The sequence below is a fragment of the Danio rerio genome, chromosome 2 (genome assembly GCF_052040795.2).
Source record: "Danio rerio strain M-AB ecotype USA chromosome 2, GRCz13ab, whole genome shotgun sequence".
NCBI classification, from domain to species: Eukaryota; Metazoa; Chordata; class Actinopteri; order Cypriniformes; family Danionidae; genus Danio; species Danio rerio.
The window spans coordinates 55,418,594-55,435,476 of record NC_141022.1 but is presented as its reverse complement, the minus strand read 5'-3'; the positions used below and the strand labels follow the sequence as shown (position 1 = coordinate 55,435,476).

Here is a 16,883-nt window from a genome sequence, read left to right as displayed (position 1 = left end):
TGCAAGTGTGGTTTAAAATGACAGAGAGATGGAGAGTTTTCTACAGGTGGTTTGTAAAGCCCACTCACCTGTGTGAGGCACAATCAGAATTGATCATGTTTTGAGGTTGTCGTGTGATGTGGAGGGGGTCCTAGTTTTGTTCACAAGGGTTCAGGTCTCAGAAGACGGAAGTGAAAAATGTACTAATTTAGCACCTTTCACAGACAAGAAGTCAAAGTGCTTTACAGTTAAAGAAAACATACTTCAAAACAGGTTAAAATCCATGTACAAATAACAGCAAATGTAAAACCAGCTCATCATATTGCTAATTAAAAGCTTGTCCAAATATATGTCTTTAAATGTTTTTTCTAATATTCAACTGAGCCCAGAGCTCTCAATGCTTTAAGGCTGATTTATACTTCTGCGTCAAACGCCGGCGTATGCTACGGCGCTGACGCATAGCCCTTCGCCGTGGCCGTCGCCGTCACTATCGTGCCCCTTTTAAAAAATGTAACTACACGTCGCAACGACGCGTAGCGTAAGCTCTGTGATTGGTTGGCTTGGTAGCGCTGATGAGTCTGGGCGGGACCAAGAGCCACGCGAATAACGCGAGCGATTGTTTACAAGTGTGGAGTCCCGTGAAGGAGCTCCGGATGGAAAGTTTTGTTTTGTGTTTACCTCATAGTTAAAGTTGTTGCACGTCCGCTAGTTCCTGCCTCAAAATGAGCGGGTTTTAGCCACTTGTACATCCCGGAAGTGTTCAGGAAAAGCAAAACAACAGTGAAGAAACTCGACGCAGAGGAACATTTACACCTCACTGCCAACTAGCGTTTCGGAAGTGTTAATGCAGACTAACAGAGACAGTGCGCAGAAGTATAAATGCACAGCCACGCACGTTGCATGCGCCGTGGGTTACGCCGGTCACCTGACGCAGAAGTATAAATCAGGCTTAAGGGAGAAAGTTCCAGAGGCTAAGAGCCACAACACAGAAAGCACAGCCTCTTTTAATCTTAAGACGAGTTCTGGAAATACTAAAAAGTTCTTAGCCAGAAGACCACAGAGCCCGACCACAAGAATGAGCATGTAGAAGATCTTGAATATAAAGGGGAGTCTGACCATGCAGAGCTCCATATGTATTTACTGGAATCATAAAATGAACTCTAAAACTAATCCAGCAAAGAACTTAAAGCACAGGAGTAAAGTGCGACCTCCTACTGGTGTTGATTAAAGCCTCGCAGCTGCATTCTGCACAGCTTGCAGTTTCTCCATAGATGATTTGTTCAGACAAGTGTACAGAACATTACAATAGTCCAACCACGAAGAGATAAAGCCATGGACAAGCATCTCCATCTCTTCATTACTTAAATTATACTAGGGCTGGGCGATATGGGCAAATAATATGTTTGTATTTTTAGAAGAAATGATAGTATATGATATATATAGATCCGCTATTTTCCCATAAATGGTTGCATAAGCCTTTATTAAAACTTTATTAAACAGTTTTTGAGCAAAATATAATTTAAACAGAAGGGTTTACCCCCTGTTATTATCATTATTGTAATTATCATTCTTATGTTGTTATTTGTTCAAAGAGTAGCTAACAGCAGATACTAAAATAGAAAAATAGGTTTGGTAGACAAATGCATGTTTTTTTTTTATTTCACTTTTTTTTTTTTTTTTTAAGTTTTAATAATCGTTTAAACCATCAACCGTTTGTACACTATAGGGATACATACAAATCAAATCACGTCTTCCGGTTAAGGGGCTAAAATAAATAAATTAAACAGAATGAATAAATAAATACAATGAATAAAATATAATCGAAATTGAAATGCAACAGCAGACCAGAATGCAGAGCTAAATGTGTTATAATTTAAACGTAAAGAAGAGACGGTCGTGTAATAAACACTGAACCTATAATCAGTGAATATAAGGGTGGTTTCACTTTGGAAATGCGGTATAAATTCGTTCTATTTGGGTGTTTTTAATTCTTGTGAACACATTCAGGTGGTGCTTGTCAATTTGACAAAGCTTCTATGTTCGTTTTTTATGTAAATTTAGGAAAAAATGATCGATAAAAGATTTCTAATAAACTGCTGTGACAGCTGCAGGGGCGGTGTCACATGCATACACGTGAGGGGGAGTCAGATTTCGATACATCACCGGCACTACATGTTCTTCCATGTCGCGTGTGATGATGGGTCGTTCTTGAACGATTCGTTCATTTTTAACAAATCTTTTATATGACTCAGGGAGTGAATCATTTATTTGTGCATGTGCTCATTTGTGCAAGTGGAGCTTGTGAGCTACCTTGGAGTGGTCTGTTTTGCGCAGATTGCGCACGTGTGGCCTCAAACCATATCGATATCAAAGATATTGAATAATCCCGCATCGCGTAGGGGAATCATATCGATATATCTCCAGAACCCAACATACCACCCAGCCCTAAATGATACTAATAAATCTGCAGACTGTGTGGAAGATCATTCCACCAGCAAGGAACATTAGATGAAAAGGTTTCCTGTTTTAAAAGGTTTACTACTCCTACTTCACTTTTGTTCAAACAAATGCTGCCTTGAGTTAACATTGGATGCTAGTCTATTTATTATAATGGTTGACTCTAAACAAATTCTGCACAAATCTCAATGCAAACTATGCTGTCTCTTTCAAAAGGAAGTCATCAGCCTCTCTGAAGGAAGTACCGTGGATCTGAGGAAGCCTGGAGAAGATGAAGAGGAATATTCTGAGATGGCAGATGATGGCATGGATCCAGAAGAGTGTTTTCCAGAGTGTAAGCAGATAAAATATTCATATTTGTTCTCCTGTGGCTATGACACTTCCTATATAGTGGGGTAAATAAATATTGCACACGTCACCATTTTTCTCAGAAAACATATTTTTAAAGGCGCTGATGATTTAAAATTTTCACCGGATTTTGGTAACAACAAAGGCAATCCATATATGCAAAGAAAACAAATCGAATTAGTTTACAAATGAAGTTATGTGTAATGACAGGAAATGACACAGGGAAAAGTATTGAACACATGAAGAAAGAGAGGTGTAGAACGACAGTGAAAGCCCAGACAGCAGCTGAAAGCTATCCATAGTTCAACTCTTTTCCCTTCATCATGGTTAATGAATATTAGCTGCTTCAGTCCAACATCTAGATTACCAGGATGATGAAGATGAAACCAGGGTGGACATTTTAGCAAGACAATGATCTAAAATACAGCCAAGAAGACTCTCTAATGCTTTCAGTAAAAGAAAATCAAGCTGTAGAGTGGCCCAGCCAATCACCTGACCTGATTCCAATATAGAATACAAAATTAAGGGTGCTTTCACACCAGTGAATCGATTCAGTTGTTCCGAAACAGAGATTACAAATGTTACATTGTTGCTCTTTGCTCTTGGAGCGGTTCGCTTTCACACCGCAAAGTTTCTAATCGGACCAAAAGAGCTAAAACAAGTCACGTGCGAGTAAACTCTCCTCACATTGGTCAGAGTGTCAGGGTTTATTTTGCAGCGTCCCGCTAAGCTGTCAGGAGAGGTGGTGGTTTTGTGGTGATTGACAGGGTGCGCGCACGACGTGTCTGAGGAGAGACGCGGTGGGAGGGGTGAGAAGGGTGCGCGACGATGCCTATTTGAGGACCGGGAGGGAGATACAAGATTACCGGGAGATCATCACTCGTTTTCGGGCATCCGGAGACTCGCGAAACTTCCGGCCCTACTCATAATTCTCTCTTCATATAGCCGTAAGCCTATTACATATCCATAAAAACTGTGATATAACCGCGCTCGGATCGGATTGCTTTCTCACTGCAATCGAACCGCTCCAGGGTTCGTTTTAATCGAGCCGAGACCACCTCATTCAAGCGATCTCGGAGCGATTACTTTGGCGCGGAACAGAGCGCGATTGCCCTGTTCACATATGCCAATCGAACCGCGCTAACTGGGCAAACGAGATACGTTCCGAAACAAAAGTGTAGGTGTGAAAGCACCCTAAAGCTCAGATTTGATAGACGAGACCCACAGAACCATCAAGATTTTTACACTCTGTTAAAGTCTGTGAAAAACTCACACCTGAGCAGTGCATGTGACCTTATTCTCCATATGAAAGACATCTTTAAAGCTGCCGTCACCAAAACAGCCTTTAATATGAAGTATTTAAAAAAGCTCAGTACTTTCTCCTTGTGTCATTTCATTGTTTTTACACAGAACTCATTTTTCAGATTTTTTTTTCATGTTTGTATTGTTTGGGATCTTACCAAACTCTGCTTCAATTCCATGTCAACAGCTCCTTTAGAAATATTATTCCCAGGATAAAACATGCAGTGCTTCCCACACATAGACTTTAGTTGGGCGGGCTGCCCATGTATATTAACTGCCGCCTAAGCACCCTTTTGCCTCTTGAAAAAAATTTGGTAGCTTCTAAATCTTCAAAAATGTCAGGGATTCAGCATTTGCATTTGCTTTCTAACGATGTCGTTATTTAATCATATGCATTTTTTGCATTACCTTTTTACTTGCACTTAGCTTTGCAGCTGACTGCTCACACAGCTGCGAGAGATACATTAAATAATTCATTCTTAAATCTAAACAACTCACAAAAACTTTACTATATACTCTAAGAGGATGAAATGACTTGTCTAAACTGGCCGCAAAATATAGGTACACCATTAGTAATGGTTATCAATGCATTTGCATTATTTAAATAATCTACAGATTTTAATCTTGTAATTATTATAATTTTTAGAGATGTTGTCTGTTTTTATTCCTTTTATTGTTATTTATTTCTTTTTTGCTGTATATTATTTTATTAATTTGATGATGTCAATATAGGCTATTTTATATCCATATCTAAAATGCTTTGGCATTAAAATAACTTGAAAGAGAGAGAAGCAGATTTAACCTGTTAGTGGGGGCACATGGCTCCTGAATAGCATAAAATTAAAAGTATATTTCTAGTCTTTTTATTTACTTTAGCCCATTAAAAGAAACAGTGTATAACAGTGTCATAGTTAAAGGGCACCTATGGTGAAAAATCTACTTTTCAAGCTGTTTAGACAGACATGTGTAAGTATAGTGTATAGACGGTCATATTGGGGTGATGTAAACACACATAGCCCTTTTTTTCCCAATTTAACAACATAAAAACAGTGGACCAATTGGAGCGGTTTTCTGACTGACCGCAACTTGACGTAGGAGAGCGATTCCCCCCGCCCACCAATATTGATTGACATCCTCGCGTTACGATCATATCCTCAGTTTCTTGTTTCACGTCCGCCATTTTCAGCGTGAGTCAAAGCAATGTCACTAAAGGAACATCCTTGCTCTATTTTTAGATGTTTGGCTCACTGGACTCAAGATCAATATTCTCCATATTATCACTCTAATCTGAATTATTGCTTGTACCTTTTGGTAGGTTTGAAAACGTTTACTTTTCACTGCTTCTACCTTAAACTTCAGCCGTTTGCATTTCTCGCAAACACAGAAGCTCCCTGTGATCTTAGCTGCAGCTGAAAAAGTGCAAGTGCGTTGACTTATAACAAACTTGCCTGCAGGTCACACACCAGAAGCGCCTCTCTGTGTGGCGCGGCACCGTGCATTTCGGAGTTCTGGACGTGGGTTTCTGTCAGGTTCCACACGGCAGAGCTTCGGGTTGGCTGCTCAGCAGCTGCAGTGCCGTTGTGTTTGCCCTGGTGAAGGCCTGTGTTTGGAGTTCTGGAATGGGTGGCGCTACGATTCTGGACACTTCATGTTTCTGCAGCGCCACTGAGAGTTTCTGGTGTGCCGTGTCGCGGCGCATTCGGTGCCTCAGTCAAAGTTAATTCAGTGTGTGTGGTTATTAGTCTCGCTGTACAAGCTGGTTACTTATACACCGAGACTATACAAAGACACAAATGATTTTGTACTCTCTGCTTGGTCTGTGTCCGAGTCGTACATGTACGGCTGAATGCTGATCTTAGCTTCTCTCTCTCTGTCTGCCTGTCTGTTGCAAACAAAGAGCGTAGGAGCTCTTGGCTCCGCCCCCTTGTTATGTTGGGCGGGAAGCCGAGACTAATTTTCATGTGAAGCAATACACCCCTATAAGAGCGAGCTGTGTACACACCCCCAACATGACACTTTTTAACACATTACTATAAAAACATCTGAACTGTGTGTTGAACTAGAGATCTGCGCGGGACAAAATTTTGAATCCCGCTCCCGCCCGCACCCGCCAGGTTTTAGCCCGAACCCGACCGCTCCCGCTTATATTAAGAATTTGTTGTCCCGCTGCCCAACCCGCCCCATTTTCTGGCCGCCGCGCCCAATCCCGCTAAAGAGCGGGGGAGAACAAAACCGAAAACCACCCAGCTATACAGTCCAGACAGCCAAGCTGTCTGTATAAACACACACACACACACACACACACACACACAGCACCAAGCACACACACACAGACAAAGCTCTCTCTCTCTCTCATACGTGCGCCCGCACTAACACATACACACATGCACCAAGCAGACACACAGGCGTTTGCTGTTATATCAACTCAAAGGCTTGTAATACCATGTATCAAGTACCAATGTAATACCAAAAAGTTTTATATAAAGGTATATAAATACTGAGTCGCTTACGGCCGCCGCATCTGGCCCGATTGATTCGAGTCCGGCAGCCGGAGCCGGGCCAAGTGGTAAGTCTCCGGCAGGCGAGAATCTAGCCGGAACTGGCCTGAGTGTATTTTGCTGTCTGGGAAAGCTCTCTCTCTCTCTCTCTCTCTCTCTCTCATTTGCGCTCGCGCACTAACATACACACACACACACACACACACAAGCACCAAGCACACACACAGGCAAATCTCTCTCTCTCTTTCATTCGCATAGCAATATCCGCGATATTGTAGACAGCCCGCTCCCGTCCCAAATTAAACCCGTTACCGACCGCTCCCGTGATTTATTCGGAAATTTATTCCCGCGCCGCAGAAATCTGGTCGGGTCCCGCGGCGCCCGCGGGACAGCCGCAGGAATGCAGACCTCTATGTTGAACTGAACCTAAACTGGCACACTCAGAAGAACCACAACATTAATATTAAATCATAAAAAAGGGTAAACTATGTGCCCTTTCATACAATTATTGTTAAAAACTAATTTATGCTTTGTTTGTTGCATATAGTTAATTATTTATACAATGTGGGTAAATGGTGTTTCAATCCGGCCACCGCCGCAAGTATATTTCAAACCTGTGGGAAGCACTAAACATGACAAGTTCAATACTTTTTTTCCCACTGAATAGTCACATGATCAAACTAATGTGTTGGTATCTCTCCAGTCTGCATGCAGCGCTGTAAGTGTTGTAATATAAACACAACGCAAGGTCTGGGACAGATGTGGTGGAGGCTGAGGAAGACGTGCTATCAAATTGTGGAGCATAGCTGGTTTGAGACCTTCATCATCTTTATGATCCTCCTCAGCAGCGGAGCTCTGGTAAGAAACCACACTGGACAGAGAACTTTTAGGGTCTAGTGAAATTTAAATGAGGTTTTTTAGATGTTTCTATCTGTATGTTTGTTTTAAGGATATTTAAAACACAGTGTGCTCTAAAACAGTGACTAAATTAGCATTTAGAAGATATAAACATCAGTAGCTTGAAGTGTCACTTCCACCTAAATGGATCAATGATTTATATCACATCAGCCCATACTTGAGTTTCTTATCAAATCTTCTGACCAATCAAAGGCTTTCTAGTATTTGACATGCTCCGCCCCTTCAAGATGCTTCTCATTTGCATTTCGTTTGATGCGCTTGAGCTAGACCACTCTGACTGGCAGAGCTGTGGTAAAACAAAATGCTATTGGCTTTTTTTTTTTTACAGGAGGAGGTACTCCATATCCCACCCTTTCTCAATTTTTTTGTTGAGATTAGATCAAACATCAAATAAATTCGTTCATTGGTCTTGTTTTATGTTATATCTTTTGGACAGGCTTTTGAAGACATTTACATCGAACAGCGGAAGGTGGTGAAGGTGGTGTTGGAGTATGCTGACAAGGTTTTCAGCTACATCTTCGTACTGGAGATGTTTCTGAAGTGGATTGCGTACGGATTTAAGAAATACTTCACTAATTACTGGTGCTGGCTGGACTTCCTGATTGTGGATGTGAGTAGAACAGTTTTTCCAGATGATAAGCAGATTTGGGTTGAACTGTTGCTATTTTGTGATCCGTTCAGAGTATTTCAAATATGTCAAGATGTACTTCACAAATCACGAAGCCATATAACTAGATATAACAAACAACAGTCCAATAAAAGATTGTGTTCAAACATGTAAACGCACATTATCCTCTAAAACTAATATAAACTTGTATTTATACTTCAATTAATTGCTGAAGTGTCCAGTGGCTTTAATAACGTCACACTTTGCTGCCAATTCTTGGCGTCAATATCAATCTGTTACACCACATCAGACACAATCAGAACAATTATTGCTTGAATTTTTTAATGAAAAAGTCGAAACTAACTTTTTTTTTTTTTTTTGCCATGTAGCACTGTTCCAACCAAAGATTAAGTGCACCACTACAAATCTTGTCAACATTTAAAGTGGATCAAAAAAGATTTTCTACATTATCCTAAGACAAAAATGGGTATTGATTAACAGATGTTGGACAACTTTAAAGAAAAGGTTATGATCTAATTTTAACATTGACTACTGATAGATTAACTGCATTTGAAAACAACAAAGCTAACAAAATATATATATAATAATCTATATCCATGGGCCTACCGGTGAGCTCTGATGATGTGGTGCAAGATGTTTTGGAAAGTGCGGGCATCAAAAAAATTTGAAATTAGGTTAACATTATGCTAATTAGCTATGGCGCAGTTCGGCAGCAACCCATCAGAATGTACTAGTCCAGTGTTTCTCATCCATGTTTCCTGGAGGACCACCAACATTGCATGTTTTGGATGTCTCCTTTGTCTGTCACAACCATATCAGGGGCCTCATGTATCAACGCTGTGTACGCACAAAAACTTTGCGTACGCCAGGTTTCACGCTCAGAATCGCTCACGTTTGGACTTTCTGGCTGGCGTACGCACATTTTTTGTGCGTGTCTGTTTTATTTCCATTGGCGACTCCTAGAGGCAGTTGTGTTAAATTCCTCTCTACAAAGTGTCTGAGCCTTGCAATGGCAGCGGTATGAGACGGGTTCATCTAGTAGGTATGTACGGTTTCCATACCATACAGTTGACCAGCTAAACATTAAAGCACAATTTGCAGCAGTCGCCTGTTTTCCCAATGTAATCTGAGCTATCTACCGCACGCACATTGCTATAAAGACACTATCTGAAGATGAATTTGCATGCGTAAATCAGAAACATTTCCATTCAATAAATGTGCAAATAAAATATGATGCACAAACTTATTGATGATTCCTACTTGTCTTTCTCGTGATAAATAGTGGGCAAAATCTGATATGTAGCGGGGAAAAAAAGAAGAAAGAGTTCATCAGACGCTGGATTCGAGCCGAGTTTAAGCTCGAACGTGTCAATACATGATCTCATGCGTCTTATGAGCTGCGCCACTGAGACTGCTAAGGGTGCTGCAACATTTTACAGATATAAACCACATTATTAATTTTTTTAATGCACTTAGTGCGATGTTCAGACCCAACTGTGTTAACCGTATCAGCTAAACTCTCCCACTCTATTTTTTTCTTTTGTTGTTAATTCCGGAGAACAAACTTGCAAATAACACCGCTTTTCTCCGGTCTACCTGCGAAAGCAGCACCTCCATTTCACTTTCTGTTCCAAGTTTCTCTTTTTGCTTGCTTTTGCCATTGCTTTTTCGTTGGGTTTTGCCATTAGCATAGTCATTAGCATATTCATACGGGGGAGGAGGCAGGGAGGGGTTTTGTGCTCGTGCATGTTGCGCTCAATTTCACGTTCATTCGGATGTACAAAAGATTATGCGTGAGATTCGGCGTACGCAGTGTTTCATACATCTGAATTTTTTTCTGCGTACGCACATTTACAGCTTTGTGCGTACGCAATGTTTTAGTAAGATTTCCACGCAAGTCTTCGTACATGAGGCCCCTGGTCTTTTAGCAGGGGTCACCAAACTTGATCCTGGAGGGTCGGTGTCCTGGAGATTTTAGCTCCATCCCTAATCAAACACACCTGAACAAACTAATCAAGGCCTTACTAGGTATACTTGAAACATCCAGGCTGGTGTGTTGAGGCAAGTTGTAGCCTCCAGGACCGAGATTGATGACCCCTGTCTTTTAGTCTCTGCTAATGAGCTGATGATCAGGTGTGTTTGGTTAGGGAGACATGGAAAATGTGCAGAGCTGGTGGTCCTCCAGGAACGTGGTTGAGAAACAATGTACCAGCCCATCAAGTGAGAGAATTCTAGAGAAAGCAGTGTGACCACATTGGGTCCCAAGCAAAACAAAAAACAGCGGTTGATTATTGCTATGCGAGTTCCCCAGTTTGTAATGTAGGATGAACACAAATGAACGTTAATGAGAAGACCAATGCTTTTAAACATCATCTATAAACAGCATGTTGAAATTTGACTAGTACTTAAACATGAACTCAAAAGCCTCACTAAACAAAGAGCTTTAAATGGGTATATTTTGACTGTCAGAGTGCCAATAGCAGGGTGACTATGGAGCTAATGTTGGTAGGGCGGCCAAAGCAAATTCTGACTCTCTTGCCTAGTCTCTTGAGTTCTGAACCATAGTTAAATTATGTTCCTTCACCATTCTGACGCTCCATTTGAATATCAACAGATCATATTGACAATGTCTACATGTCTAATTTCACTTGCGATGCTGTCATATTATTGGTTAATTAGATATTTGCGTTAAAATCTCGACCAACAATACCCAATAAAGGTAAACGTACGCTTTAACGTAGTGAATAAAATGCCAGAGTCTGACTAAAGCTAAACGCAAGTAGACTGTGTGAGTGTGTTTCATTTTATGTTCATCTGACCCACGCAGATCTCCACACACAGCTTTAATGATAGGGTAAGTTCATAGTTCAGAGGATAACATCTGTATCTCGGCTGCAGTTCTCATCCACTCTGACATATAAACGCCACTGTCTGACTGTCAGCAATTTGTAAGGATTATTATGTCAAGTTTGATAATCATCTCTGCAGGACCTTGGCTTTTATATCAGAATACACTCAAGAGAATTATCTGGAGAAGATCGGTTATGTTTAGGATTGTCAACAAAATCAGGAACTACAGTACATCCGGAAAGTATTCCTAACACTTCACTTTTTCCACATTTTGTATGTTACAGTCTTATTCCAAAATGGATTACATAAATATATTTCCTCAAAATTCTACACATAATCCCCCATAACGACAATGTGAAACAAAGAGTTTTTGAAATTGTTGCAAAGCTTTTAAAAATAAAAACACCTGAAAAATCCCATGTACACAAGCATTCACAGCCTTTGGCATGAAGCTCTAAATTGAGCTCAGGTACATTCTGTTTCCACTGATCATTCTTGAGATGTTTCAGCAGCTTCATTGGAGATCACCTGTGGTAAATTCATTTGATTGGACATGATTTGAAAAGGCATACACATGTCTATATAAGGTCCCAGGGTTGACAGTGCATGTCAAAGCACAAACCAAGCATGAAGACAAAGGAATTGTCTGTAGACCTCCGAGACAGGATTGTCTTGAGGCACAAAGCTGGGGAAGGTTACAGAAACATTTCTGCTGCTCTAAAAGTTCCAATGAGCACAGTGGCCTCCATCATCCATAAGTGGAAGATGTTTGAACCACCAGGACTCTTCCTAGAGCTGGCCGGCCATCCAAGCTGAGTGATTGGGGGAGATGATTAATAACCCGATGGTCACTCTGTCTGAGCTCTAGCGTTCTTCTGTGCTGAGAGGAGAACCTTACAGAAGGACAACCATCTGCGCAGCAATCCACCAATCAGCCCTGTATGGAAGAGTGGGCAGACGGAAGCCACTGCCCATCTGGAATTTGCCAAAAGGGATCTGAAGGACTCTCAGACCATAGAAAACAAAATTCTCTGATCTGATGAGACTAAAATTAAACTCTTTGGAGTGAATGCCAGGCGTTACGTTTGGAGAAAACCAGGCACTGCTCATCACCATGCTCATACCATCCCTACAGTGGAGCATGGTGGTGGCAGCATCATGCTGTGGGGATATTTTTCAACAGCAGGAACTGGAAGACTAGTCAGGATAGAGGGAAAGATGAATGCAGCAATGTACAGACACATCTCGAATGAAAACATGCTTCAGATTGCTCTTGACCTCAGACTTGGGCGACGGTTCAACTTTCAGCAAGAAAATTACCCAAACAACACCACCAAAATGTCAATGGAGTGGCTTCACAACAACTCGCTAAATGTCATTGAGTGGCCCAGCCAGAGCCCAGATCCAAATCCTATTGAACATCTCTGGAGAGATCTGAAAATGGCTGTAAACAGTCACTTCTCATCCAACCTGATAGAGCTTGAGAGGTACTGCAAAGAGGAATGGGCAAAAATTCCAAAAGACAGGCGTGCCAAGCTTGTGGCATCATATACAAAAAGACTTGAGGCTGTAACTGCTGCCAAAGGTGCATCAACAAATTATTGAGCAAATGCTGTAAATACTGATGTACATTTGATTTTTCAGGTTTTTTTATTTTTAATAAATTTGTAACAATTTCAAAAACTCTTTTTCCACATTTTCATTATGGGGAATTGTGTGTAGAATTCTGTGGAAATAAATGATTTAAATCCATTTTGGAATAAGGCTGTAACAAAAAATGTGGAAAAAGTGAAGCGCTATGAATACGTTCCGAATGCACTGTACATACCGTGACACATTAGTATGACAAATTGAAAGAAATATTTAACTGGATTCTTTATTTATTTTCATTATGTGATTTAGTTAAATTATTTAGTTAATTCAGTGGTACATCTCTGAATTAAAGCCAGTTGCACAGAAATATCTTCTTTGGATATATTGCAGTGACAAGGAAAACTATAGAAATTGTTTTTTATAAAGAACTGACCATGCTTGGGACTCTTGCATTAAATGATCTTCATCCAAACTAAGATACACTAACCTATTTTGCAATACAGAATTTGTTTGGATTGAAAAGAAACATCTGATCAAAAGAAGGAATGATTAAAAAGAACAACCCAAAGTCTTTATAAAACCTCACTCTATTTTATATATATGCATATGGATTATGCATATATAGCGGAGTATATATACGTTTGATGTACATATATGTATACTTGTCCATGTTTTGTCTTCATTTCACCTCATCAGTCCACTGAATAAATTTTACCACACTGTAAAAACAATCTTAAAACCTTAATTTTTCAGTTGAGTCAATTTAGCTTTTCTACTCATCTCAACTTGCATCAAACTGACTCAAAATATTAAGTTAAACACTGTCAACTTAGTTGAAACCTTATTAAAATTGACTGTTTTCCAACTTTTATAATGTATTTTACATAGTTTTTATTATAAAAAGATTAAGAGATGTTCAATATAAAATATTTATATTAAACATTTTGTATAATTCCTTCTTTTTAGGTGTCTTTGATTAGTTTGGTTGCGAACTCCCTTGGCTACTCTGATTTCGGGGCCATCAAGTCTTTGAGGACTCTCAGAGCTCTGCGACCCCTGAGGGCCCTATCTAGATTTGAAGGAATGAGGGTAAGATGCTTTCTTATGTATTTTTCAATTACCTAAACATTTAGTAATACTGATCATGTTTGGTGAATGAAATCCAGAAGTACTTATGACTTTGGGAGCTTATGATTTTGCCCTACCATCAAATACACTGCTCAGAAAATAAAGGGAACACTAAACACAATGTGACTTCAAGTCAATCACACTTCTGTGAAATCAAACGACCCACTTACGAAGCACTACTGATTAGCTATGTCCCAAATAGCATACTTATGCACTATTCTACGCCATTTTGTAGTATAAATAGTGTAAGTAGTGTGTTCACACTGAAAACTCTAAAAATAATAAGTGCACTTTAATTACCCGGATGATTCACTCATTCAGCCGCTAAAATGAAGTGTGTAATGATGGACACTTCACGCACTCAACGACCGCAGGTTTGCCTATGTAGCCGAAGGGGCGGAGCTATCAGGCGCACATGTTGAATAACTTTATTTATTTTGGATGGTGAAAGCAAAATTCTCCTATGAGAGTGATTATAGCGCCTCCCGATGGTGAATGCGGCAATACTCACGGCAGGTATTATTTAATAACTTGGTCGTTTATTTCACTTATTTGGCAACCGTCAAATGTTGTCAGGGAAACGGTTTGAATTTCCGCTTAGTAAAAAACATTAGTGTGCCATTTGGGATGACACTACAGACATTTACTATCCTGTTGAGTGTGTAAGTGCATAAGTACATAGTGCATGAGTGCATAGTGTATAGTGTGCCATTTGGGACGCAGCGATTGACAATCAATTTCACATGCTGTTGTTCAAATGGAATAGAAAACAGGTGGAAATGATAGGCAATTAGGCCATAGGAAAAACCCAGCAGCAGAACCACTACTTCTACCTTTGTGCAAGGAGGAACAGGAGGAGCACTACCAGAGCCCTGTAAAATGACCTCCAGCAGGCCACAAATATGCATATGTGTTTGCTCAAGTGATCAGAAACAGACTCCATGAGGGTGGTATGAGGGCCCGACGAACAAAGTATTTAATAAGAATATTTCATTCATTCAGATCCAGGATGTGTTATTTTAGTGTTCTCTTTAGTTTTTGATAGGGATGGGTATCGTTAAGGTTTTAACGGTATTACTACTTTTATCGATACCACTTATTGGTTCGGTACTTTAACCGTTCTCTTATCGGTGTTTTTAATGTCAAATAAAATTAAACCAATAATTGTAAAACAATTTTTTTTCCTGTAAAAGTATGTACAATGGTTTGAAGGAAAATGATGGTTTTTAACCATGCTTCTGGAGAAAAATCAACATGTTTGACTTTTCTGGCAGAAGTCTCGGCAGATGAAAATACCCTCTTTGAGTTACAAAATGCAGTTAAATGAGAATAATGTTTATGATATTTCATCAACACATTCACATTAATAAGTTAACATTGTTTGGGAGTTTACTGTGTTTTTGATACAGTTTTCAAGCATCTTGCAATGTGAAAACAAGCATTTTTTGTATAATTTTGTAAGCATAGTTTATTATTAGGCTGATCATAGGCTATTTGTAAATACAGCTGATGTAAAAGCATTTTTAATGTTTAAGATTTATTTAGGCTGCTGCAGAAAAATACTGCTTTCATTTTAACTGAATGTGTGTGTTTATTTTACTATTACTGTTATACTAGTTTAGGTGATTGACTGCTGACATAACGATGTGGATGATGTAAAGTTAGCGTTAGTAGGTAGGCAGTCAAAACTTTGCTCTGCAGTAAATGCACTTTTGAAAGATATTTCACTTAGCCAAATTGCTTGAGTTTCTGCGTATACAAGAAAACAACTTGCTGCGTTTGGGAAATACAACCCATTTGGTTCACTCCGCAAGTTTACGAGCTAAGTGAGCCCGAGTCTGTGTCGCGAGCTATGTGTGTGTGCTTAATGCAGGCCTCTGCTCAGTGCGCATGCACAACCGAGAACTGTGAAAGCTTTTATATTTGACGCGCTCGCCAGAAACACGAGCATTTCTCATGTAAGATTGCCAACTGTGTAGACGAATATCAAATATCCCCAATTAGAAAACTTGGTCAGTTAAATTATGCTACTGTAAGTAATGTTTATTCAGCAATAAATCTCCAGTACTGATAGCAGAACCGTTAACGTCAGAGCTTATTGATACTTCGGTTTTAATACCGATACAGATAAAGCACAAAGTTTCAGTACCCATCCCTTGTTTTTGAGCAGTGTATTTTTTTGCTTCTGTCAATTATCAGTGTTTTAATAATTAAGGCAATGCTTTAAAATGAGAATAAATAAAGAAATACCAGTTTGCAATTTTAAACGGTCAAAACAGATGCAATCAAATGACACCAAAAGCCATGGATTAAATTAAACATAAAAACATTAAAATAATGTTGGAATGTTGGTGAAAATCCTAAAAAACAAATGAGAAGCAGGAAAAGGGGGCTCAAATAAAACAAGACTAGCATGTCATAAACTAACATCTATGGAACACAAATAGAAACATGACACTACAGTATATGATGAAACAATTACTCTTGAGTTAAAACAAATTGTTGTTTTTTTAATCAGCATTATTTTAATGATGAAGCACGGTTATGATTAATTGTGCATGTCTTGAGAAATGAAAAATATACCTGTATTATTTATCTGAAAGAGCTTAATAAATAGTTTATGTTCTGCTGCATCCAGTTATACATTGTATTGCACGCATTATGATTGCTCTGTTTGTTTTTTTTTGTTGTGCAGGTTGTAGTGAATGCACTGATCGGGGCCATCCCGTCCATCATGAATGTACTGCTGGTGTGTCTGATCTTTTGGCTCATATTTAGTATCATGGGCGTCAATCTCTTTGCTGGGAAATTTGGCAAATGTGTCAATAGGACAGGATTCATCCACAATGCAAGCATTGTCAACAACAAGACAGAGTGCCTGTCCATGAATGATACACAGTTCTACTGGACCAAGGTGAAAGTCAACTTCGACAACGTGGGACTCGGATACCTCTCACTTCTGCAGGTGGTGAGTATCTGAGAATGCATCCAGAATTGGACTAAATTTTCTTTAAATGGCTTCCTGACCAAGAAAAACAGAGTGAAAATCAAACATTGATTTTGTTTATGGAGAATTGATTTTAATGTTTGTGGTTTGCTATTGGGTCTCATGTGATTGGGCGATGTCGTTGTCGTCGTAGGCGGCAGTGAATTAATTATTTATGAATAATTCATTCATTCAT

At 39.6% G+C, this 16,883-nt stretch overlaps 1 protein-coding gene and 1 long non-coding RNA gene across 7 annotated transcripts in view; one reads left to right on the top strand and one right to left on the bottom strand.

Moving 5' to 3' along the window:
- LOC141378974 (uncharacterized) overlaps positions 1–16,883 on the bottom strand; it is an 87,526-nt gene that overhangs the window by 38,022 nt on the left and 32,621 nt on the right. The gene's annotated exons all lie outside the window — the stretch shown is intronic.
- The window catches only part of scn12aa (sodium channel, voltage gated, type XII, alpha a), a 155,642-nt gene that overhangs the window by 132,039 nt on the left and 6,720 nt on the right, over positions 1–16,883 (top strand). For 3 of the 5 annotated variants that reach the window (XM_087240127.1, XM_087240125.1, NM_001044922.1), the window contains 5 exon segments: positions 2,653–2,770; positions 7,288–7,442; positions 7,939–8,112; positions 13,540–13,662; positions 16,397–16,669. In XM_087240127.1, coding sequence (XP_087096253.1) covers positions 2,653–2,770; positions 7,288–7,442; positions 7,939–8,112; positions 13,540–13,662; positions 16,397–16,669 — 843 coding nt within the window. 5 annotated transcript variants of the gene reach the window in all.